At 37.3% G+C, this 26,821-nt stretch overlaps 1 protein-coding gene across 3 annotated transcripts in view; it reads left to right on the forward strand.

Annotated features, from left to right (window-relative positions):
- VGLL3 (vestigial like family member 3) overlaps positions 1-22,167 on the forward strand; it is a gene marked incomplete at its 5' end in the record, with an annotated part of 47,859 nt that extends 25,692 nt beyond the window's left edge. For all 3 annotated transcript variants that reach the window (XM_081087824.1, XM_081087825.1, XM_081087826.1), the window contains one exon: positions 20,526-22,167. In XM_081087824.1, coding sequence (XP_080943950.1) covers positions 20,526-20,569 — 44 coding nt within the window. In that variant the 3' untranslated portion in view covers positions 20,570-22,167. The remainder of the gene's footprint in view (positions 1-20,525) is intronic.
- Positions 22,168-26,821: the final 4,654 nt, after the last annotated feature.

The following is a 26,821-nucleotide window of genomic DNA, read 5'->3' on the forward strand; positions in this document are numbered from 1 at the left end:
GAAATAACTTTAGGCAAGATGGCTTTATTCAGCTGAAGGTAATTCCCAAAGAGAGAAACAGCTGAAAGTCATGAGCTGACAACAAAGGGGAAATGAATGTTTTAACATGGAATGGGGAAGTATCAGTGGCCCATCACAGTATCCATTATAGCGGGACAAAAAAAGAGTAGTAGCTCTTCTTCCACTTTTCTCACGACTTATTAAATAACAGAAGTTTCTGTGTAATAGGCCCAAGCTAGGGAAGTAGGTTAGTTGAGAAGAATGAGACATACGTTCCTCTATCCAATCTATAAAACATTGACCCGATTGTGCAGCCCAAAACAGTGGCTCAGCTCAGGACTCAGCATCAATGTTGGGTGGCTACCAAGCGGCTGAGGGAAAAGCCTACATTCAGGTGAGACAGCTGTGAAACTACTCATAACCCAGGTACATTCCATTAGGAAAGAAATTAATGCAACCATTTTGAAAGCAATTTGGTTATGGATATGACATTTTCATCAGTAGGGGAAAGGTTTAATAATGCTAGGTGCATTTTTATTTTGCAGTCATCTGTAGGAAACCTGGAAGGTTGAACATAATATAAAGCTTAATGACTAAAGAAAATTTTAGAGTATCATGTATGATAAAACCCAAGGGTCAGCAAAAATTTTCTGTAAAGGGGCCTGATAGAAATATTTAATACTTTACAGGATCATACTGTCTGTCACCACTACTCAGCTTTGCTTTTACAGTGTTGAAGCAGCCACAGAGACTTAACTAAATGAGGATGGCTGTATTCTAATAAAACTTTATTGATGGACACTGAAATTTGAATTTTGTATACTTTTAATGTGTCATCAAATACTACTTCTTTTGATTCCCTTCTTTCTTGATCATTTTAAAAATATATAATCCATTTTTCCATACTTAGTTCATGAGCTATGTATATAAACAAAAAGGCCTGATTTGGCTTATGAGCTGTAGCTTTCTGACCCCTATATAATCCCATGTGTGTAATTTTTATCTATCCGCACGCACACACACACACACACACACACATTTGCACCTGCACTTCCTCAATTAAAATTATCTGGAAGTATATGCCCCTAGTTTTAATGATTGCTTATTAGTAATTAGCAATCATTAAGTGGGCCTGATTTGGCATCCTGAGCTGTGAAGACAGACTGATTTTATAAGCCCACCTCTGGCACTCACTAGCTATAGCACTGGTTCTCAACCTTGGCTGCACTTTAGAATCACCTGGGAATCTTTTTAAAATCCTGATTTCTGGGCCTCATCCTCTGGAAATTCTGTTTCTTTGCTATTAATGTTGTGGCCCCACCCCATAACAAAGATGTGGCACAGTTTGGGATTCTAATGTGCAGCCAAGGTTGAGAACCACTGAGCTACAGGGTTTTGGGCAAATTATATAATCCCCTAGTTGCCTCAATTTATCTTTAAAAAATGCCTCTGGGTTGCTTTGAGGATTAAATGAAGTAATGAGGAGCTAATGAAGTAAAAAATTTACAAATGTGCCATGTACATAATAGGTATTCTATAAATGCTAGATGTAAAAGGAAAGATGGATAGAGCTTTGCTTTTTTTTGCTTTTAAATTATTATTATTGAGATATATTTCCTATGTCCTATACTATACCATTAAAAAATGTACAGTTTAGTGGTTTTTGGTATATTCACAGCGTTGTGCAACCATCCTCACTATTTAGTTCCAGAACATTTTTATCACCTCAACAAGAAATCCCATGTCTCAGGAGTCACTTCCAATTTCCCTCCTCCCACCCCATATGCCCTGGCAGTCACTAAACTACTTTCTTTCTTTGGACAGTTCATGTAAATAGAGTCATGCAATATGTGGCCTTTGATCTTCCTTCTGTCACTTAGCCTGTGTTTTCAAGATTCATCCATGTAGATGTATCAGAACTTTATTCCTTTTTAGGGGTGAATACTATGCCATTATATGAACATACATACCACATTGTTTATCTATTTATGAATTGGTTTGTTTCTATTTTTTGGCTATTAAGAATAGTACCACAAGTCACCCTCATGTACAAGTTTTGTTTTCAATTCTCTTGGGTATATACATAAGAAGAGAATTGTGCGGTTGAGAGAACCTCACTTTTTAACTTGTATAACTCTATATTTCTTGACATTTCTTCAAAGACCATTTATTATATCTGCAATTAATTATAAAATTATTACACAATATAGCAATAGAGTTCTGAGGTTTTATAGGCAAAGTTCTTTCCAAAGAAAAGTGAAATGGTCTATTTTTTTTCGGAATGTTCTGATCTGGATTGAGAACAGTGAGGTGCCTTAGGCATAAAAGTTGAAGAAATACTCATTCTCAGGGTCCTGACTATATGTGCTTCCTTAAATTTTGGGCCCAGGGTGCCTCACTTGCCTCATCTGTGCCCTAGCTCTATTTCTTGTCATGCCTGATTTACTTTCACTTACTGCTCCCTTTTTTGAATAGATATTATATACCAACTAGAGGTCTGGTGCATGAAATTAGTGCGCAGGTAGGGTCCCTAGGCCTGGCGGGCGATCAGGGCCAATTGGAGCCTTCCGGCTGCTGGCCAGGGCTTTCCATCCCCGGCAGCTGGCTGCAAACCAGGGCCTTCCTTTGTTCTGTGCTGTCCCCTGGTGGTCAGTTCATGTTATAGTGAGCAATTGAACTCCCAGTCTCCTGGTCCAACTCCTATGGGGACACTTTGCATATTAGCCATATATATATATATATATATATATATATATATATATATATATACACACACACACACACACACACACACACACACACTAGAGGCCTGGTGCACAAAAATTTGTGCACTCAGGGTGGGGGGTCCCTCAGCCCGGCCTGTGCTCTCTCGCAGTCTGGGACCCCTCGAGGGATGACCACCTGCTGGTGTAGGCCCGCTCCCCAGGGGATTGGGCCTAAGCTGGCAATCAGACATCCCTCTGGCAGCCCAGCAGCCCTCGGAGGATGTCCACTTGCCAGCGGGGAACAGGCCTAAGCTGCAGTCAGACATCCTTAGCGCTGCTGAGGAGGCGGGAGAAGCTCCCACCAACACCGCTGTACTGGCAGCCGTCAGCCTGGCCTGGGACTGAGCAGAGCTCCCCCTGTGGGAGTACACTGACCACCAGGGGGCAGTTCCTGCATTGAGCATCTGCCCCCTGGTGGTCAGTGTGTGTCATAGTGACCAGTCATTCCCAGTGTTTCTGCTGTTAGGGTCAGTTTGCATATTACCCTTTTATTATATAGGACTAGAGGCCTGGTGCACGAAAAGATTTGTGCAATAGGATTTCCCTTCCCCTGACTGCCGGGCCGGTTTTCCTTCAGCACCCGGGACCCAGGCCTTCGCTCTGGCAGGAGCTGCCTTCAAGCCTTCGCTGCCCCACCCAGCCGCCCCAGGCCGGGTCGCACACAGGATGCCCAGATGGTGGTCAGGCAGGCCAGCTGATCACTGCTACACCACACGGCCTCCCCAGGTCCGGTCGCATATGGGATACCCGCTGCCCCACGTCGCAGATAGGCCCAGATGGCGGCAGGGCAGGCGGGATGGCGCTGTCCCGCCCCACCGCCCTGGGTGGCAAAAGCAGGCCCAGATGGTGGTGGGGCAGGTGGTATGGCATTGTCCCATCCTGTTTGCAGTATGCAAATTATCCACCATCTTTGTTGGTGGTTAATTTGCATATTGCACTGATTAGTCAATGGAAGGTGTAGCGGAGGTACGGTCAATTACCATGTTTGTCTATTATTAGATACGATAGTGGCCTGGTGCACGGGTGGGGGCCGGCTGGTTTGCCCTGAAGGGTGTCCCGGATCAGGGTGGGGGTCCCGCTGGGGTGCCTGGCCAGCCTGGGTGAGGGTCTGATGGCTGTTTGCAGGCTTGTCAAGCCCCCCCCACAGTGGGGACCCTCACCCCATGGAGGTTTGGCCAGCCTGGGTGCCTGGCCAGTCTGGGTGAGGGGCTAAGGGCCATTTTCAGGCTGGCCAATCCCCCTGGTGATGGAAGCTCCCAGCCTCTCCTTTTTTCTTTTTTTTATTCTGGGATTTATTTACCTTCTGAAACTTTGTTGCCTTCAGTGGAGCTCAGAGCTGGCCAGGCTGGGGGGAAGCTTGGCTTCCTCCATCACTGGAGCAACCAAGCCTCCTGCTTGCTCCAGCTCCATGGCTGCCGGCCACCATCTTGGTTGGGTTAATTTGCATATAGTCACTCTGATTGGCTGGTGGGCATGGCTTAAGGCATAACAAAGGTATGGTCAATTTGCATGTTTGTATATATATATATATATATATATATATATATATATATATATCCCACGTTCAAAGGCTGTTAAATCATGTTGTTTACCCATATCTTCAGAAAAAAATCATTCTACTGTTGTGGTAAACAACCTGCTTCCCTATTTATAATGGTCTGGCCCTCTAGCAAATTCAGTGCAAAATTACAGCTAATTTGCCTACAAACGTCAGGTGGTCATAATAATCTGGCCACTCAGTGTATATATCCTACATAATAATGAGGTGATATGTAAATTGACTGTCACACCTCACACAAGATGGCTGCCCCCATGTGGTCACAAGATGGCCACCACAAGATGGCCAGCAGGGGAGGGCAGTTGTGGACAACCAGTCCTGCAGAGGAGGGACGATGGGGGCAACTAGGCCTGCAGGGGAGGGCAGTTGGGAGCAATTAGGCCAGCAGTGGAGCAGATAGGCGTCAATCAGGCTGGCAGGGGAATGTTAAGGGGTGATCAGGCTGCCAGGCAGAAGCGGTTAGGGGCAATCAGGCAGGCAGGCAGGTGAGCAGTTAGGAGCCAGCAGTCCCAGATTGTGAGAGGGATGTCTGACTGCCGGTTTAAGCCCACAGGGATTGGGTCTAAACCAGCAGTCTGACATCCCCTGAGGGATCCCAGATTGGAGAGGGTGCAGGCTGGGCTGAGGGACACCCCCCCCAGTGCATGCATTTTGTGCACCAGGCCTCTAGTATGTATATATATATATATATATATATATATATATATATATATATACACACACACACACACACACACACACACACACACACACTAGAGGCCCGGTGCACAAAATACATGCACTGGGGGGGGGGGCGGGGTGATCCCTCAGCCTAGCCTGCCCCCTCTCACAGTCTGGGAGCCCTCAGGGTGGGAGGCCACCCAGTGATTGGGGGGAAGCAATGCCCCCATCGCACCTCTACTGCTGCCTCTGCTGGCAGTGCAAGTCTTGGCTGGCCCTGGTTACCTGAGCCTCAGGCCAGCCCTGGGCAGCTGGAGGGCTGAGGGGACAGGGAGACTCCGGAGGTAGGCACCCCGGCGGGCTGAGGGAACTGGGTGCCGCCATCTTGTGGCTGTGAGCACCGCCATATTTGAGGGTGTGGCAGTCAATTAGCATATTCCCTCCTTATTGGCTGTGGGCGCTGCCATCTTTGAAGGCAGGGCAGTCAATTAGCATATTCCTTCCTTATTGCTGTGGTTGCTGCCATATTTGAGGGCGGGACAGTCACCATATGCTCTTTTTTTTTTCCTTTATTGATTAAAGTATTACAAATATGTCCTTATCCCCCCATTGTCTCCCTATCCCCCCACTCGTGCCCTCACCTGCTGTGTCTGTGTCCATTGGTTAAACTTATATGCATGTATACAAGTCCTTTGGTTGATCTTTCCCCCTTACCCCCACCGTCCCCTACCTTCCCTCTGAGGTTTGAGCATCTGATCTATGCTTCTCTGTCTCTGGATCTGTTTTCATTCATCAGTTTATGTTTATTATATTCCACAAATGAGTGAGATCATGTGGTATTTATCTTTCTCTGACTGACGTATTTCATTTAGCATAATGCTCTCCAGCTTCATCCATGCTGTTTCAAATGGTAGGAGTTCCTTCTTTTTTACTGTGGCGTAGTATTCCATTGTGTAGATGTGCCAAAGTTTTTTAATCCACTCATCTGCTGATGGGCACTTAGGCTGATTCCAAATCTTAGCTATTATAAATTGTGCTGCTATGAACATAGGGGTGCACATATCCTTTCTGATTGGTGTTTCTGGTTTCTTGGGATATATTCCTAGAAGTGGGATCACTGGTTCAAATGGAAGTTCCATTTTTAGTTTTTTGAGTCACCGCCATATTTGAGGATGGGGCAGTCAATTAGCATATTCCCTCTTTATTAGGTAGGATATACACACACACATTGATATGATCATAACACATCTGCTTTCCTCATGAAAATACCTATCTTTACCAAAATACTGTTATCCCAAATCCCACATTAGGCTTAGCCAATTCCTTTTAACAATCTCAAAACTTGGTTTCATGGGAACAGTAGTTTCAGCATCTTTAATAATAAAAGCATAATATGCTAATTAGACCAGACAGCCAAACAACTTTTCGAACATCATTCTGGATGTCCTTCCAGACAAAGCTGCCATGGCAGGGGCAGAGGCAGAGGCATTCAGGGGTAATCAGGCAGGCAGGTGAGTGGTTAGGGATGATGAGGCAGGAAAGTAGAGGCAGTTAGGGGCGATCAGGTAGGCAGGTGAGCAGTTAGAAGTCAGCAGCCCTGGATTGTGAGAGGGATGTCCAAGATTGTGAGAGGGCAGTCGTACATCCCCCAAGGAGTGCTGGATTGCGAGAGGGTGCAGCCCAGGCTGAGGGACCACCTCCCCTCACAAGAATTTTGTGCACCAGGCCTCTAGTGTGATAATAAGAGCTTAACTGAAAAAATATAAGGTCCATGGTGAGATGACTTAGTTAACATTGCCTACCACATACCTCTCTTTGAGATAACAATTCATTTTAGCATATGAAAGGTTATTACACATTCTTTAGTAAGGAAACATGTTAAGCCCTAGCTGTTTGGCTCAGTGGATAGAGCATTGGCCTGCGGACTGAAGGGTTTCGGGTTCGATTCCAGTCAAGGGCACATGCCTCAGTTGTGGGCTCGATCCCCAGTAGCGGGCATGCAGGAGGCAGTTGATCGATGATTCTCTCTCATCATTGATGTTTCTATCTCTCTCTCCCTCTCCCTTCCTCTCTGACATCAATAAAATATATATTTTTTTAAAACAAGAAACATGTTAAAATTTAATAGGAGATTTTCCACTCTGATTTTCTTATGGACACATTTTGTTTTTAGCATACTTATTAACTTTTCATGTAAGGCTCTTTGGGAATGCTATTTAGCTTAATTTTTATCCCATAATAAAAGCCACAGATTTCAACTTTAATCAGTGACTTTCACCTTTCTTTAAGCTACTGTGGAGAGGAAGATTAAGAATGATAGCTTGAGCCAAAGATAAATACCTAGAAGGCTAAGAGGAGGAAGGGAGGGTCCAGGATATGGAGGACTAACTTCAGTATGCTCAGAGTCTTGTACTAGGCCCCTTTGTGTCAGGAAAAGAGAGTTACATGTTGCCTCATAAGTGTGATTGTGAGACAACATAGTATTAGATATGCATGTACGAATGCAAGACTATGTCTCTTCCTATCATGCAAGTATTTTATGTGTGTGATGACATTAAGTAAATTCTGACCACTATTCATCTTTTCAGTGGCCATACCCATAAATGTATTTTACTGAAATGCTGATATTTTTATTTTCTGTTATTACCAATAATTTACCTAAAATAAGATATACAATGTTCCATATCCCCACCAGTTTGAATTAATTTTTCAAGTAAAGATTTGTTAATAAAGTCTTTCTACTGAAATACAGAGTTGACTTTATTTATAACTTCCACTTTAGCCACTGTTTTTAAATTTAGCAAAAGGAAAAGCAGTCATGCTTTGTGGTGTGACTTTTTCTTTATAAACACAAGCTGCTCATTGCTTGAGATTGTTTTCATCTCTAGATACACAGATATTTTTCTTAGGATCCCTCATGTTATTTTAGCTATAATTTTGTTATTTTTTATGTTGAGGAATGTCATAATTACTCAATATAAAATGTACATAAACATCATAGAGTTGAGGTACACATATTCTTTTTGCTAAGATATATTTAGGTAGGCTAAAATCACACCCTCCCCCAAATAACATTGTGTGTTATCGCACAGGTTCAGCAAATCTGGAGGTAAAAGGGATTTAATATGTTGCTGTATCTCTGGTTTCTCAAAAAATTTTTCTTGTAAACATTAGCTAGACATTTGCAGAAATAGATTCTATGACTAAATGACTTTGCCCCAACTGATGGCTAGAGCCACATATTAAACACTATCTGGTTCATCTCTCACTAATGAATTTTGTTTTCAGCTATGTAGTGAACTCAGGATTATGTATCATAGCATGTGACATTTATTATTTATAGACAGAGAAAAACAATATACCACAATAGCTACTAGCCCTACAAATGACTTACTCAGTGTGCGTTGTGAAAATTTCCATAAGTACAGGAAGCTATGTTTCTAGTTTCTCTCAGGTGTTGAGGCATAAACTGAATTGTTTCTGAAGAGACTTCCCTACCAATGGGCTTGATATACCTGTGAATAGAATTATTCTTATAAGAAACCTGGAAAAATATGTTGAGAACTTAGAAGTTTGATAATAGATAGGGAGCACTAAGCACCCAGGAAGATTGGAGTACATCAACTTCCTTCTTATCTATGTTTTTCATAGGCACTTTGTGTCTGATGAAATCATAAAGTCAAATCACCTTTAGCGGTTCTCTGAATTCTTTATAATATGGGGCCTGTAAACCACATTAAAAATTCTGACTTAATCTGAATATTTTAATCCGAATATTTTGTGAAAGGGCCCTTGTTTACAAATTATAAAATTATATTTTAATGAGATTTAAATTGTAATTATTATTGCCCAAAATTGTTATATAGTGTTCACTTTAAAATAGGTGAATTAAACTATTTCAATGGTTAAGGTACTGATGATCAGTCCTACTCAATACTATGCAGATGCTTTTCATTAGTAGAAACATGTATATTTTTGTTTTATCAAGTACAGGAAATAAAAAAGCAAGGTGAAAAATAGCTATGCGCTAGAGCAGCAAATGGAAAGGAAATTTCTCTCCAGGAAGGAGGGATGGACATCAAGTTACATCTTGCTTTTCCATCCAACCTGTAAGTGTGCCATCTCACTAGATCCCATCTCAAGACCTATGCCTTCTTGGAGGTGGTCTGGTGCTGACAAGTGTAGGCATGAAAAAAAGATTGTGATTGCATGAAAGTTCTCAGAATAACCATGATAAGCTATTTTAACATCCCCTTTTAAAATGTTACTAATTGTTAAATGTTATTGCGGACAGTAAGGGAATGAAAAACATATAGCTTTATATCCAATAACCTCTTGGAAAAGTATTTCCCTCTCTGAATATGTATATCTGCAAAAAAGACTAAAAGAAACCAAAAGTTACCAACCTAAGAGATTTTAATATTTGCTTCATATCATAATGCTCCCATTCCAAACTATAATGAGAGAGAGAAATAATCAGAGAGCCATAGTAGTAATTAACAGGATAGTATGATTTATATAAAAGATTAAAATACTAAGGCATTTTCACCCTAGAGAAGAGAAGATATCAAAGTAACATATATTGAAGGTAGCCAACTGAAAACAGTTTCCCTCCCATATCACCTCTTCTCATGGAGCATATATATTCGCTGTTGCAATTCTGAAGGTTATGGAGTTAGTGATTCATTGAAGTCTATTCTGACATTAACAGTGATTTTTATAAATGCTAGGGAAATGAGCAAATTGTCTCTAGTGGTGTTGTAAGCTAGAATAGGCATAGAAGTTTACTTCTAATCATTTTGCTTCAGCAGGGAGACACATTAAATGGCATTTTATAGAAACCAGCCTTAGGACTCTGATTTCTCAGTGGCAATTGTGTTGTTCAATAAAGGTTTATAGATTTCTGGATACCTTGGGGGTATTATCTGAATTCAGATAGTTAAAATGTCACAAGGCAAAAGCTGCTGATTGAAAAAAATACTAATCAGAATGTTTACAAACTAATACTTTCTCTGGACTTTTAAAAAAGAGTATTATGATTTGGTTGCAATAAAGACTCTAGTACTTAACAACCAATTGCTTCACACTTTCACAAAACTTTTCTTCTCCTTCATGGACTTATGTCATATGTCTATTTTTCACTGAGAGAAAAAAAATCACCAAAAGTGTGTTAAGATATTTATGCACTCCTGAATGGCATTAGTTGTACAGGGCACATGTCCAGAATGGCAATTTTGTGACCAGAAGGGTAATGGGAACCATCTTTGAGATGTATGCAAAACACCAGGCGATCCCAGCCAGAGAGTCAGATCTGCATGAACAGGACCTGGATGGTGATTCAGGAGGAAATGCATTCCAGAGCACTGCTGTCAGTGCTGTCTCCATGGCTGGATTCTGGAGGACCTTAATGAAATTCCTCTGCGGTCCCGGAGCCGTGCCGATCTTGTCCAGGCTCTCTTCTGGGCCTGCGTCCATAGAATGGTGCCGTATGTCACACCGCCCAAAGCATGGGGTTTTCTCTCACGGATCCTCTTACCTTACAGGATGAGTGCAGAGGCTTTCTGAGAGGAATCTGCATGTTTTAGGATGCATTTGCTTAATAATACAAATAACCACATATGCCCATAAATGCGTGTGTGTGTGTGTGTGTGATCAATTTGAATCCCTGTTAAATACAATTTGCTTTAGGAATAATGCTATTTCTCATACATTGCTGGTAGAAAATTGAAAAGTTATAAGCTTTTTAAATACTAGAAAATGTATTACAATTTAAAGTACTCATAGACTTTGGCCCTGTGAGTCTCTGCCACATAAATATAAGCAATGGCATATGAAGATATATGTACAAAATTGTTTATTGTAACAATGTTCACAGTAGCAAAATACTGGAATCACATGTCTGCCATGAAGAAAAGGTTCTATGAGTGAACTATGTTCTATGTGCTTTTAATGACTAAAAAAATAAAAGTTACAAAAGAACATACATATGCACTTCTTGTCAAAAATGGATGACCAGAAATCCTGGATGTATGTGAGTTTGTGTGGTGTGTGCATGTACATATAATTCAATGAAAGTAGGGAAAACTAGTTAGTCAACATGTGTTTCCTCTTAGGGCTGCAGGTATTGGGGTCACTATTTGAATTTGAGGAGGAGAGGAGAAGAGTATATATATATATACATATATATATGTATTTATGTATGTGTGTATATGAATATGTATGTGCATGAACCAGAAACAGGTAGAGAAAAAGAGAGGAATAGATATTAATTTTATTAATAATTTATCCTCACCATCAAATCACTTAGGGGCCCATAAAAATGATTGCCAATATCAGGAACTTTGCAAGATGTAGAAATGTGTGTCCAGAGATATGTATGGGAAAAGCAGAGAACCAAAAAATAGATTCTGGGACAAATATCACCACTTAGCTATATTAGGTTGAATAACTCTCATAACCTCTTCTTTAGAAGCAAAATGAAAATGATATGTCCTTTGACAACTGGGAAGGAGATATCAATGAACTAACGCCCATACTTGTGTTTTCTAGATGTTGACACATGATGCAGAACTAAAGCTCTCATTATTCTTAATAAGTATGATGCATTTCAAACAAAAAAGGAGGTTCACACTGGGGATCATAATGACATATGAATAATGGAGATGCTAGTTTTAAACACTTCTGCCACTTTCTGACTGTATCTTTTGGAGTTAAATGTCCTAGTAGTGGTGTTTGCTGGTATTGGGCATACAGTAAAAAAAGGGTGCTTTTTCTTGATTGGGCACACAATTGGAGAGGTGGGATAAAGATTAAAGATAAGGGTTTGAGGAGTTATTGGTATGTATAACTTCAAGACATTTTTAAACATAATTTTCTCTCTCTAGAACAAACACTGTGTCACATGGAATGAGAGGTACTAAGAGAAAATACATCCTATCTCATTGTGCTTACGTGTTGCTGAAATGTTTATTCTTGTCACTCATGAAGGTGCAAGTGAAATTTTATGTGCAGAATAAGGACTTGGATCACTTATTGATTAAATTACCCACTGTGCATATAATTAAACTACCCCCACTCTATTAATATTTGCTAATTTATAAAGTAAAGACTGTGAACTAAAAACAGATTCATTTTCTATTTGCCTATTAAATTTATAAACAAGTTTTTATGGATAGCTCTCTGAAATGTTTTCTTTTTGTTTTCTAAATTGCAAGCAATATTAGACAATGCCATCATCCTTAGATTGTTCTTAGATGAGTTGTCACCAACTAGCTGTGGTTGGGATTGGGATTTTTTCAAACTGTAATGTCTTCCCAAGAGAAACATATGTTGCTCGCCTGCGAGGGGACCTATAGAGGTTGAAAGAAACTCCTGGGTAATTCTAGCATGCCTCCAAATGGAGAATCACTCAAAGATAAAAGGCTTGTTTCGGGGTTCAGCTTCTTTTGTATCAGCAAAGTATCTTTTCAATAATACTTTGATATTTCTCATATCACATATAAGGGTACATCTAAAAGAGACAGCTCAAAAGAAGAAATCTGTTTCAGAACTTGTCCCCAGACAATTTTATATTAGCTTTCAGACAGGCTGCAACGATTATACACAAAAATTCTATATGGCCTGTGGAATTTACAGATTCTCTTTATTCTCTCTCAGGCTGCCCAACTCTTCTCTTATTGTTCTATTTATCAACAATATAAGGTTTCACAAACAGTTGTCTGTGGCCAACATGTTCTGCATTCCTAGGCAAAAAGATGACCAAAAACAGTCTTGCAAGAGACCGATGCGAAGCAAAATAAGCCGTTTTTTTTTTTTTTTAATATATATTATACAGCCTGACATACTGGAGATTTAACTTCATGATTTTTGTCAAACACAGTGTGTGTTATATATAATATGTATTTTCATAGCTGCTTTGTTTGAGCAGTATCAGATTATGCTTAGTATCCTCATAATCACTGAAGTGCTCTTTACATTTTTGGTGTGTTTTTTTGGATTAGATAGACTTTTCTGGAAAATGTCAGAGAGTAAGCTTGTGAAAAATTATTTATGTCAAGGTGGAATATATATATATATATATATATATATATATATATATATATAATCTCCCAATATGTTTTGATTTAATGGAGAGATTGATTAATTAAACCAAATAGTCATAAAAACAGATTTGTATTTCTGCAGTTGTAATTTTTTAAAATCTCATATCTTTAACTCATTATTACTCACAGGTAAAGTGTCTACCCTGTCAGTGTTGGGTCCCTAATTATGGTTTTGTGGATAAGCAAGGAATCCCGATTAGCTCTTCCTCTGGTTGGATTATCTATTTTCTGGATCATAAAGCTGTCACTGCATAACCTAGAAACCTTTTTAAAGATGCATGTTTGGCTGCATTTGTTCTCCAACAGATGTCTGGATAGTTAGAATCTCTTGAGAGTACTATAACTTGTGGTTTCAGTTACAATAAGTGATCCAAGCATTTTTTGGATTTGCTCCTCTCCAGTTCTGGGAGAAAATCTGTAGAAGAAATTACAGAGGGTGTTCCATTTCACCCCTCCCCACTCCCTTTCCCCTTTATTCTTTGTCTCTGTCTTCAAAGTTGCTTTGTATCTGCTTTTGAAATTGAGGTCACTGGATTGGTGAGCAGTGTCTGCATTCCATATTGCACCTCCTGATCCCAAACTGCTTTTACCCAAGAGGTTTTCACACTGACATTCAAATTTTGAGCGTGGTAAATTTCCACTGTGATCAAAAACTATGTAACTCTGTGGTTTATATTTTATTTTATATTGTATGCAAGGTTCGTTTTTAAATGACTGGTTCAGATTTGTACCTCCATATCCCAATGCTGAAAGTATTTGCCAGTTTCCCTTCCAGCAGGGCATTTTAACATGCACGTGTCTGAGGAATTGGATGTCGCTAAAGGCAAAGGCTGAAGATTCTGTGCTTGGGAGGGTTTGTGATTCTGGAGGGAGAAAGGCTCTGAGAGGGCAGACAGACTGAGGTGCTCGCTGTCTGGGTCTGGGAAACAGGAGCAGTGGGAACACGTCGCACTAAGGGCTTGTCCCTGCAGTGTTTGCCTCAGTGTGCAGGTGCTGTGCTCCTCACAATAGCGTCGTAAATGTGGGTCTAATGGTAACATCAGGCTCGGTGGGTTTTACATTTCTACTCCTTTAAATCTGAATTTAAAGACGTTTTGACAAGTTCAGACAGTTTTCACCTCATTGCTTCTGACAGCACTACTGCATGGAGATTTAAAATCCATTCTAAATGTGCCTTGAGGAAACATCTTCATACGCAGAAAAACCTCCCTCTGCTGATAAATGACGACACTGTCATATTTAGGAGTCTTTAACCATTGCTTCAGTGTGTAAGAGATGTAATGATAAGAAGGTAATTGTAATTCAAGTGTCATAATATATTTAATATCTTTTCAGGGGGTGTGCGGGGAGAGAGTAACCAAAGAACTTACATGCATAAGCATGGTGAAGGCCTCGGGGGTAATGGGGGCGAGATGGAGGGGGTCAATGAGGAATAAAAGGGGACATCTATAATACTTTCAACAATAAAAGTAAATTTTTTAAAAGTCCATCTTATTTGAAATGACTTTAAAAGAACTGTTGTTCAACATTTAAATACTAAGTGTGGAGGTACTTAGTACTCATCAAACTGGCAAAAATATTTTTAATATATGAGAAAAAAGTTAATATGCCTAATATACAAAAATACTTAGAAATCTATGGGGAAATTACTTTCTTAGAAGCATAGAAAATTGGCCAAAGATAAAACACAGAAAGAAATGCCATAATCAAATAATGTTCATCTTCACTAATGCTGGAAAAACTGCAAAATGAAACAATCAGATACATTTAATCTGTAATAATAATAATAAATAGGAAATAAATTATGATTGTACAGACTTCCTGAAACATTTAACACCGACAATGAAATATGCAAATGTAAGTGCACACAGTGCTTGGGTTCAGCAAGCATATTTTCAGAAATATCTTATCTACTAAAGCATTCACATAAGTAACATATTCACCTATTTGTAAGGGTATATATCTAAATGATGTAGATCTATAGAGAATTGTGTAATTTATGGCATAGGGTGCAATGGATATTGTACAGCCCCTCCACAGGGTTTATCTACATATTCTGACATTGAACGGCTTTCCAAGATAATATTGCTGGTGAAATAAGCATGTTGTAAGCACAGTATAAATAGAGGTGTGAGTACATCCAAAGTATACTGAGCGAGTTGTTTGATGACGGGATATTATGTAGAACTTTTACTTTCTAAACACTTCATAGCTTGATTTTCAAACAATAAATCTATGATGTTTTGAAACTAGAAAAAGAAAAAAAGAATAAAGGGGGACTCCATGGTGGTTAAACACGATCTATTTTGCTATGCACCTGAAATGAAATCAGAGCTCCCAAATTGGGTCGCTCTGTCTCTTAACTCCGCCCCCACTCTTGAACATTAGAGTTAAGGTGCCACCTCCACATAGATCTTATTTGGAAATTCTTAACCAGCATTTAAACCAATTGTCCCAGGGCTCAGACAAACAAATGTGGTTGTATGATCATTACCAGTGATAATTTTATAAAGTAGGAGAAGATAATATGACTGTCTCTAGCATCACTTTCTTTGTGATCATTTCTCATTGTGTCAGTGTTAGAGGTCAGTGGTGAAGGTTGGATATTTTGATAAGGCATCAAATACAATGTTGTATATATTTATATTTATAATGAATATGGCATATCTTATTAAAGCAGAGATTCTTCTTGTGTTTTTTAATGTAAAAATAAGCTACCAACTTATAGTAAGCATTCTGATTTAAAAGGGTTTCTAGGCTCTAATTATCTATGAAATGAAAAGTTTATATTTATTGATTTAAGTATTTACTTTTAGGTCATAAAATATTCTAGCCACACTTCCAGGTTTTATGTTTCACTTTTTCTTCTCTTTATATCAATAGCATGTACCGCTAGTGTATGTTTACCACATTACTTTTATTATCCCCAGCAATAAAATTAATTGAAAACATATTCTACTTATTTAAGTGTTGTTAAGCGATTATGCTTCCTTGGAAGTAAGACGTGCTTTTCTAATGGATGTGACTAGCAAACATTGCCTAAATCTCAGGTGCGTCAGAGTGTCACCTTTGCAGTAGCCCAATATATTATTTATTTCTACTCAATAGCAGAATATTTAACTGCACCAAGTGTGAGTATTCTTAGCTCAACCCAATGATATCTCCATTGTGTTTAGTTTAAAACAATTTACCAGAGCTGGTCTGGCGCTCAGTTGGTTACAGCATCGTTCCAATATACCAAAGTTGTGGGTTTGATCAGGGCACATAAAGAATCAATAATGAATGTGTAAATAAGTGGAACAACAAATTGATCTCTCTCTCGATCTCTCTCTCTCTCTCTCTCTCTCTCTCTCTCTCTCTCTCTCTCTCATCAATCAATAAATAAAAGATTTTCCCATTTAGAGATAAAACCTCAAATTCTTCCCTCACTTTCTCCTTAGGGTTGTCTCTCTGCTCCTAAAGTTACATTTCAAAAATTGCCCATTAAGAGGTTGCTATCAGATGTTTGGTCTTGCCTTTTCAATACTATCCTGGCCATTGTTTCCAAGCATATTCCCTCCCCGCACTCTCCCTCTCTGTGCATTCTCTGTACCAGGCTCCCCTGATAATGAACTATTTCACTTGAGTTCAGCCTCATAGTGCTTGTGATTCTCCCAGATGCTCAGGTGGTGTGGCCCATGTCATTTCTCCTGCCATGGGGTGCCCACATTGTAGCTACGGAACATACTGGCAGACTCTGCATAATACTTCCTGAGCTAATGTATCCTTCTTGGAGAGCCCAGGGACAATTTAGGATCTAAGGAGGGGGAATTCTCCAGGCTTTTCATGCTTGCTATTTCTACTTCCTTATCCCCAGAGTCTTTTGCAAAAGTTGAATCTGTGAAGCTATTGCCTCCCCCAAAATCTCAGCTAGGAAATGAGTTGTGGTGCCTTATTCAACAGATTTTTCAAATTTTAAAGGGAGATCATATTATGATCTTTCTTGATCAAGACTTCTCTTCTATTGCTAATTATCTTAAATTTATTTTCTATGTTCATACTTTTTTTTCACGCTCTTCGTAGGTCTGGTTTTCCCCTTTTCTTTTGGTGGTCAGGTGGTGTTGGTGACAGAAATGGAGGGAGGACCTGGGTCTGAGGGTTGACATTTTCTTTTCAATTTTTCTTCTAACTGAGGCCCAGACTCCCAACTCCAAAGCCAACGGTGTGATGTTTTTGTTTCCTGGTCCATTTCTTACGACAACCTCGTAGGCCAAATGGCTACCTCATGGGGGGGAAGTGGTTATCTATATCAAAAAACATTCCAGTTAATATGACATATCCTATTGCATTATTAAAGCACATAGTCTTCACTCGAAGTATAACAAGTAGTAATCATTTACTACATCTTAGGAAAAACATTGTAGATGTATAGTTAAAAAAATCACTAAGACCGCTTTTTTGTTAATCCTGATATCAGTTCCCTTAAAGTGTTTCTAAACTGAAAAAATTATATAAAAATGTATTAACAATTCCTTGAATTGATTCATGAAAGAATTTTGACTTGGGAAGTTAAGGAAGTATAAGCTACTGTCACAGCTTACAGCCTACATAATCCATACAGGAGACGCCAGGCTCTGACATCAGACCGTCTCGACTTCAATCCCAGCTCTACTGCTTGATAGTTGCATAACTTTTCTTAGTTCCAATTTTCTCATTTGTAAAATGGATACTATTATAGCATGGTGGGTGGCATTAAATGAAATATTTCATGTAAAGCACTTAGCACAGTGCCTGGCATATTCAGCCCTAAGAAAATGCTCATTAACATTATTTTTATGCTGTTTATTTTCCTTTCTACTGACAATCTCATTGACTAAATGATAAAGCAATTGTGGATTACAAGTATAGAAGATGAATATGGGTGATTTCAGACAGCCAGTGGGGAGATTTTAGGATATGCTATAAACTTATTTTATATTTTATATGGGTTTCAGTTAGGGAAGTGAGAAGGAAAAAAAAAAAAAAAGCCTGAATAGGAACAAAATCATAGTGGGTTTTGTCTTCTGGTAAACAATTAAGGGAAATCCTAAATATATATAGATAACATAAGGATGATGAGCTAATGATATATGGAGACCACATAAAGTTCATGGGGATTAATGATTGTGTCCTCTTTAACCCTTATTGGGAAAACTAAGTGTACTGAATGGCTTTTTAATGTCCTGATCGACCCTCATCAACTGTATAACAAGAACAATTATAGCCATACTTCTCTGCTGCACCTTATTAGTAGTAGGCTCTGCTGCTTGTGGTTCATTTTCTTGTGCTTTGCTTATGCCAATTTTGAAATTTACAGGTATGACTATCTGGCCATTAAAGGAAAGGTTTGATTTATGTGCCTTCACCACATTAGATATTTAATGCATTTCAGGTCATAGATGAATTTAATTGGTTTTTTTTTTTAAGATCATGCAAAGACTTGACAACAACAAAAAAATTGAAGAGATGAAGTTATAATGAGAGAATGCCTTCTGTTATTCTGGTTGGAAAATGTAGGGCTATGTTAAGTAATTCAATTCTTGTCCACAGAAGAAGGCTAACATGATTTTGAAGGAGTCGCATGTCTTTGCAAAGCAAACGAAGGATTGCCTTTATTTAAAGGGGAAAAAAGACACTCAAACCACTTGATGATTCCAACACTATTCATGACTTGCGGTGCTGACATTCTATAGATTGATGGAGTCTTCAAGTGTGGAAATACTGAGTCATAGGGAAGATGAGACATTTTAATAATGAAAAAAATATTTATGCAGTCAGCAGATTGTCAGTTAAGGTGGTTTAGATTATGAGAGTCACCCAACAGAGACTATGGTATGTTGTAAATTATTCTAACCACACAATCATTTGAAAATGAGTAAAGCAAACAGAGTGAATTGGTATACCCCAAATCCTTTTATCTCCTTTCTCCCCCTCATTCTCCTCTTGATCCTCCTGCTCTTCCTTTGAAATGGGGGAGGTGAAGGGGGCTGTAGACTCTGTATCTAAACATAATCTGTATACACATAAGGAAGAATAAGATGGGACTAAACTTTTTTCAGCAAGTGTTGCTTTTCCCCAATACACAAATGCTACGGAACTCAGATACTGACTTGTGGGTCTGTGAGTTGCTTGTTTCCATTTGTACTCTTCCTTCATGTAGTTTGTTTTGAGACTGTCTTAATGTCTCCCATCAACGACTAGCTAACTGTATCCATTTTGTAATGATACCCACTGTTTTATAAAATTCTTTGACAAGTTGGAGGGACAAGAAATGAAATCCCTGCATCTGGTTTAGTAACAATTGCAGTTGAAAGCCATACTGGTTCATTTAACCGTTCTATTGCTGACATCCAGCCCAGACGTCAGCAGTTTTAGATCAAGGATCAAGAAGCTAGCCTGTGATCCCAGCACCCATAAAACAGCAACCAGGCTGCGTTCTATGCCTTATGTAATAGCCTTAACTTCGTGTTTTGGTATTTGGTTTTAAAAAAATTCAGAGCAACCATTATTCTGGATCTTTACTCTTCCAAATATTTATGCCCCAGGACAAAAATAATGGAAACTGAAGGAGTTATACTAATTGCCATATCAGAAATTAGTCAATTGACTATATGAGTACCAAATCAGAGTTACATTTTTGTTTCATTTACTGTTTGATAAACTTTTGCTATGAGTTGGAATTCATACACGTTCACATATTTTCCTTTTGTCACTATTCTTTTAAATTTACCTGCGAATTTTATTTTCTTTCTATGAAGTTTGGATTTTTGTAAGCCATCTTAACTATTTTCTGGAGGGAAATGTGATAAAAATAAGTACATTTATAAATAGAATATAGGTTCATGCCATTAGCTGGGAACTGACTATATCTATTTTGCTGACAATACTAGATTCAGTTTTTAACCCTAATTGCTCACTGTAATTTATAGCAATCCCACAGTGGAATACATTTCAAAATAACACTAGAATTTATTTATTATTTTAGTCCAAAAAGTATGATTTTTGTTACTCTAAAGTATTACAGTATTAACTGAAGTGCTGCCTAAATATCCCAAAGATTTGTTACATCATTTCCCCCCAATATCAGCTCCCTCTGAAATTAGAAATAATATGGTTTATTTTATTGTTTTATTCACTCATTTTATTAGGAAATAAATGTTTTATTAGGAAATAAAAAACATACTGAAGAATTTGTACTGTCCAAATAGCACTACTGTCTGGTCAAGAGGTTTTGTCACCTGTTGGTTAATATTTTTAAAACTATGAGCTCAAGTACTAAATTTCCTTAGAGATCAGGTGTTCTGACCTCACAGCCAAGATTGTGTTTTTGGTTTCTGTATCTCATGCATTGTAGATTATGCCTATTCTTTTAGTGTGACATATATTAATGCTTTTCATTGCTCTCATTGTCACTTTTTCTAGGTCTACAGCACCAAGACAAGAGCAAGGAATCACCATGGTACTGAAAAGCACAGTATTAATAAGTCAGATTGGAGCATGAATCCCGGGCCCACTGGGAATAGATGCTGCCAGGATTGTCCACTCTGCAACTGGACACAATAGGCGTAGAAGGAGAAGAGGAGTGCCAGCCAGCTGACTTTGCATTGGAACCTTTTCTTGAGAAAGCAGAGTGGGTCTTAGACATTGAAGAAAAGCATTTTTGTTTATTTTTCCCCTCATCTGAGCCTTTGCCAACTGTGCAACTCGTTTTATTTTATTTTTGGTTTTGGTTTTTTTATCTCAATACATGGTTTAATTTTTGTTTCATTTTGATTTTTTTTTAATCAACCACCTTGTCAGGAAAAGATGAATCACAAATGAATATGCTCATTCTTTCAGGAATAAAATTTCATAGCTCTATGTGCATCTATTTTTGTAGAAATACAGAAAGTTTGATTTAGCATTGATGGGCTATTTTTGAGGGATGTATTTTTTTTAATATTGTTAAAAATTGTTAAGTTCTGTTTAAAGAACTTGCTCTCAGAGAAGCACTGGCAAAAAAAAAAAATGTTTAAAATGCTTGTCTTTTAAGATGTCTGTGATATGCTCTTGTGCTTTCTAGGTTACCTCAAGTGTCTGATAGTTTATCCCTTTTTACAAAAGTAACACCGTAGTCGAGCCGATGTAGTGCTGTATCACATTAAATCTCAGTGAAGATTGAATTCCATGCTACCTTACTTTGCTTTGAGTAATATGTATAGCTTGAAAAAGAAGTTTTTTTAATGAACACACTAAGGAAAGAATATTTGATTACTTCGATTTCTCCCAATCAGTACTTGTAGCTTGATTTGAAAAGTTTTACATAAACCTGCAATCAGATGAAGAGTTTGCATAGAATATGTAATTCTCTTTCTAGTCCATCTGAGTTTGATAAATGGAACCTGAGGTTATAGCCAACTGCTGGAAAAAAGGGCATTTAATCATGCTACCTTGGAGTGCCAGTGACTTATTTTTCTCATTCCTAATTCATAGCAATTTTTAAGGTCACATATTAAGTGGAGTTCTTTTCCTGAACATAGTTTGAAGGGATACTATTTGGGAAAGTACTAGACGTATTACAAAGCCTTTAATTCAATGACTCTTTCTGATCATATTACCTATCATTGTGAATTGAAAACTAATGTAGTGTATGTGCAATATTTTAAACATAGGTTTTTGCAAGTTTTTTTTTTTTTTTGAAATCTGGGTTTAGGTGATTTAATTCTTTATAAGAAAGACACTTAGAGCAAAATGAAATTTCAATTTGAATTTATACCACAATTACTGAAATTGGGTTAACAATTTGATAATTTGTTATTTAAAATTTATTTTTGAAAACCCCGATTCAAATTGATTGGCCATCAGAATGTAAATAAGGTTAAGTTGGAATTATAAAGACCCTTCCAGAAAAAGATTATGAAAGTAGCAGTTAATGATAGTTTAAGGGCTTTTAATGCGAAGTCCATTCTTTTTTCCAGGTCTTTTCAGAGATGGGTCATGTTAAAAAGTTAATGTTGTAGAGAAGTTTTTTGTTTGGTAAAAAAAAAAAAATCTCAAATTTTTTTCATCCCTGTCTTCACCCATGTGAAATACAATATTTAGTGAAAGACCACTTTTCATCTTAAAGTGTGTATATTATGTATGTGAACATTTTAGATATAAGAACAACAAAACCTCTGCTTAGCTAGGCAGAGTTCTCACAGATAATTTTCAAATATGTTCCTTAGCTGTGTTTCATGCCCTAGTTTTCTTTCCTGGAGCATCTCATGAGGTATACACTGTCTTGTGGTATTCTTATCACTCCATCCATTGCTTTTTCTTAGCCAGACTCTCCTTAGCACAATGTGCACATTGTTACCTAATGTGAGGTCCAAACTTAAGGTATCTTCCACTTACTAATGACATGAACTTAGGTTTTTAGGGCCTGGCTTAGTTAAATGATCTACATTTTGATTTACAATTTGATATATTACAGTTGTTAGTAATTTTGCCAAAATCTGTGGAGCACAGAGTTGAATGTATCTATAAAATTGGTTTCATTTGTGTCCTCCTGAGTTTTCAAAGACAAATATTTGGTATTCCCATGGGAAGACTCACTGGGGATTATTTATTTTTCTCTTCTTCCCTTGGAAGTTCCTTTTCAGTGTCTCTGAGAATGGTATGGTATACCAACTCATCTAAATCATTCAATTGGATTTTCCCAGTTACGAGAAGAAAAGTATTAACTTTCTGCTCTTTTCCTTATTCTCCACTGAATTGAATTGAAGGAGAGAGAGCAATTAGATAGCTTCACTCTAAATTGAGACTGTGTTCTGTGTCACTCCTGGCAACCACAGGATAAAATATTCCTTGGCTCTGGGGGCCTAAGAAGAGTTGAGGACCTAAATTCTTCTGTACACGTGAAAGATTTGTAAGTGAGAAGGGGCCTAGGTGGTGTTGGCACAGTAAGGATTAGATTTTTGCATATGCAAGGAGTGGATCCAATCTAAGTGAAAAAAGAATGAGTGCATGTCTACAATTGTCTGGCACCCCTTACTATGATCACATTATCATCACCAGCAGAAGTTATAAAAACATCAGTTGTAATTTAGCATGGTATTCTGAATTTATTTTAGGTTTAAAATGCTAGCACACTCTGGGTCTGGTTTGCTAACATCAAAATGATGCAGTTGAACTTAGAGTCTTCCAAACTGCTTTATTGAAGGCTGCCACCTCCTTCCTCAATTTCACATGGAACCACTCTATCTTTGACTATTTTAGAAATTACTCAATCTTTCTAAAAATCTATGAACTAGCCCCTAGAAAAATGATCTGATTTAGTTGACATCTAGTCTATTCTTCCACCTAAACTATCATGAGCTAAGGAACAACATAATAGTGACAAGTCGATCCTAACAGGTTATCGGTCCCTCATTGTTTATTTGAAAAGAGTGCTAAACTTTTTAAAAATCAGTATTTCTTCTTAAGAAGGTTAACCATCCACTCCTCTATTTTTTCTTCTTTCTCATTCCTCTTAAAATTACAATATTATTTTAAGCAAAAGTGGCCAGGATTGTTTTGAATTTTGTAAATGAGAACTAGTGGATGACAAGTGATTGAGGAATTAATTTCTTTAACTTTATAAGAAACTTTAAAAAAACACACATCCCAGGCATTGGATTAAATGTGCCATTGAGGAACTCGTTCATCATGCACATAGTATTTGCCCATTCCTACTCTAAGTGAAACCTATAGAATACATGACAGAATCTATCTCACTTTTACATTTACTGTCTGGTTTAATGTTACATTTGTAATTTAAAGGGGCAATCAGAAACTATATTTCAAGAAACTGCATTCTATTTCTTACAGAGTGTCCCTTTGTTAGGTAATATTTGCTGAATTAAGTCAATGGGGCAGTGGCATTAACTGTAGAAAAGGAAAGAATTTATGTTAGCGTTCTGATGGGGATATGGATTGAGAAGTAGAATGAATTAATGGAAAAGTGCATTGCGTTGGGCATTAGGTAATTCTCTGAATTCTGGCTTAACCACAATTAGATATATGTGATTTGGGGGTTTATTTATTTATCTCATGAGTAAAGTGGGATAATGATACCTACTGGCAGGCTGTGAAGATTGAAAATCATATATATGTATATAAAATCCATCATCAGCTCATAGTAAATGTTCAATAGATAACAGCTATCACTCATGTCTATCAGTTGAGTAAGTAGGTCATAAAACTGAGCTCCCAAATGTCCTCTCTACTTCCCATACCCATTTCTGCAGCAGTAGATATATTACTGTGCTTTTCCATAACAAATTAATGCAAGAGAATCTTTTGCCTTCTACTAGGTGTTAAAGATAAAATGTAAAATTCTTAATTATCTCTAATTTTTGAGTGTACCATTTATGAAGGAAAATAACCTCTTAGTGGTATCTAGGTTCAACTCTGAGTTTTCTTAACTTATTCCAACATTGAATTCATCTAGGACCCTGTGTATTATTTTCTCCAAAATTAAGGCAACAGGTTTATTAAATCACCAAAGTTATTGTTTTTCAGTTATATTTGGGGCTTCCTTGGCACCTGGAATAAAAACATCTTTTTTGAAGTTATTCATTTTTTTTTTCTACTTGCCATGGAGGAAAAACTGCAAAATACGGTGGAAAAAAATTGTCTGCATGTGAAAGGGAGAAAAAAAGGAAAAAAACAGAGCCCTTTAAGATCTCAGTCAGCAGATTTACTCTGCTTGAGAAAAAAAGAAACAACTTTATTGGAAGCAGATGTTGACACTGTGTCGGTTATTGAAGATGGAAAGAGTTCAGTTGAACCATTGCAGTTACAAAGGGGTATTGATGGCAGTTAGAATTCCTGTGATTGATCACCTTCACAACAGACAGAAGGACAGCAGAAAGCAGAAACTTTGGGACCAAGACTGTAATCAGCCGCCAATTTTAATATGCAGGACCTAAGGATGCAGTTTTGTTTTGTTTTATTCTTTCATCCAGGATAAAAGACACATCTTTGAGAAAATGTAAGCCTTGTTTGAGAGAGAAATTAAAATGTATTTCCTAAAATCTTGGCCCAAGAACCCTTTAGTATTAAAGCATTAAAACTATTATTAAAGTTGTTTTAGAAAAATTAGGTTAAAGTTTTTGTTCAGTGATGTATATTGTAAGTGAATCTGTAAACTACACAAAGGTGGATGACTCTGGAGATTGGGGTACGGGTGGGGCCTGCAAGGAGACCTGAGTCTCAATAGGCTCAAAATGTTAATTACCTTAGTAACTTGGTCACAGAACAGACTTTCAGAATTTTTCTGTAGGTTTTTCTTTCTTTTAGTGTTCTCTGGGAATATTACGTATACACTTTTACAAGGTATAGAAATAGTCATTATTATTAAAGTATCATACTTTTCTTATTTCTTTTATTGTCCATTGTGTTTTCTTTTTGTTTGTGTGAAAATATTTTTATAGTTTCAAATAATTGATCAAACTATTTATCTTGAAATTGCAAATGAATTAGTCCAATAAGTTTACCTATCACCCTTTTAAAATTCCAAGAAATAGTAAGTGTAACTTGCCAATTCCATTGTATAAGTAAACAATGACACTTTCTAGAAAAGTGCAGGTCGCCATCAATTAGCTTTCTTTCAAACTGTTTCTGGACTACTAAATTTTGATTTAAGAATAATTCTTTTACTATATAAGATTCTTTATTTAGCTTTTTTGGTATATGCGTAAGATGTGAACTTTTAAAATGATATCTCTTTATACTAATAGAGATGTACATTTTTTCCTATCCTGTGGCAAGGGCAAAAATTAATGATTATTTACATACTTGATTTAATTTCTTAGGCTATTTACAATCTTGGATATTATATTTGATTTCAAAATACTATTCCATATATTTTAACGGATTAACAACATAGGGAAGGATTTTCATGTGAATTATTTGTATCATTTTAAAGTGCATATATTGAAAGGAAAACACAGATTTAATTTTGTTTTCATCATATAAATCTAAGTAAGATGTACTTTTGTAAAAAAATACATAGCATGTTAAACTTATATTTGTTACTTGGTTAGGTAAACTGAAAATTAATGCTAGTAATATCTCACAACCTTGAAATACAGTCAAATTCCAGATTTGTTAGTTTTATGAGCAATTTTATGCTATCTTAATTTTACATTTCCAGAAAGATAAATGAATCTTAGCTATATTGTCATTCTTAATTTACAAAAAATAGATGTAATTCATAAAAGTTTTGGCTTTAAAACTAATTTTAAAATCATATTTTCCCCCTGTTTTTCTTGGGGTTGGGGAAAGAGGCATTTTCGTATTTCTATTCACTTTTCAAATGCAGGTCTCATAACTATGTGTTGATGATATAAAATAATGGAGGACTTTGTAATAAAAATAAATGTCTTCAATTTGTTCAATAAATAATTTAATGCGAACTTAATGTTTATATTTAATGTAGCATTTTGGTTTAATTTGTATTTCTTGACTCTTAACTAAAGCTCTCTGTTTTCTTTTTATTTAAGCAACTTGTAAATATCTTTGGAAATTAAAACATCATAGGTTTTTTTTTTTTTTAAAATGAGGTTTAGTTAATTTTTAGAGCCAAGAAATGTATGTTACAGAGAGAAATAGGTTATAAAACAATTGTTAATAATGGACGAGCAAGTGAAATGGGCTGTATTTACATAACTGAGGGAAGCTTATGAATCTTTTAATACAATATTTCTAAAGTT

Source organism: Myotis nattereri, assembly GCF_964212035.1.
Source record: "Myotis nattereri genome assembly, chromosome: 3".
Classification (NCBI taxonomy): domain Eukaryota; kingdom Metazoa; phylum Chordata; class Mammalia; order Chiroptera; family Vespertilionidae; genus Myotis; species Myotis nattereri.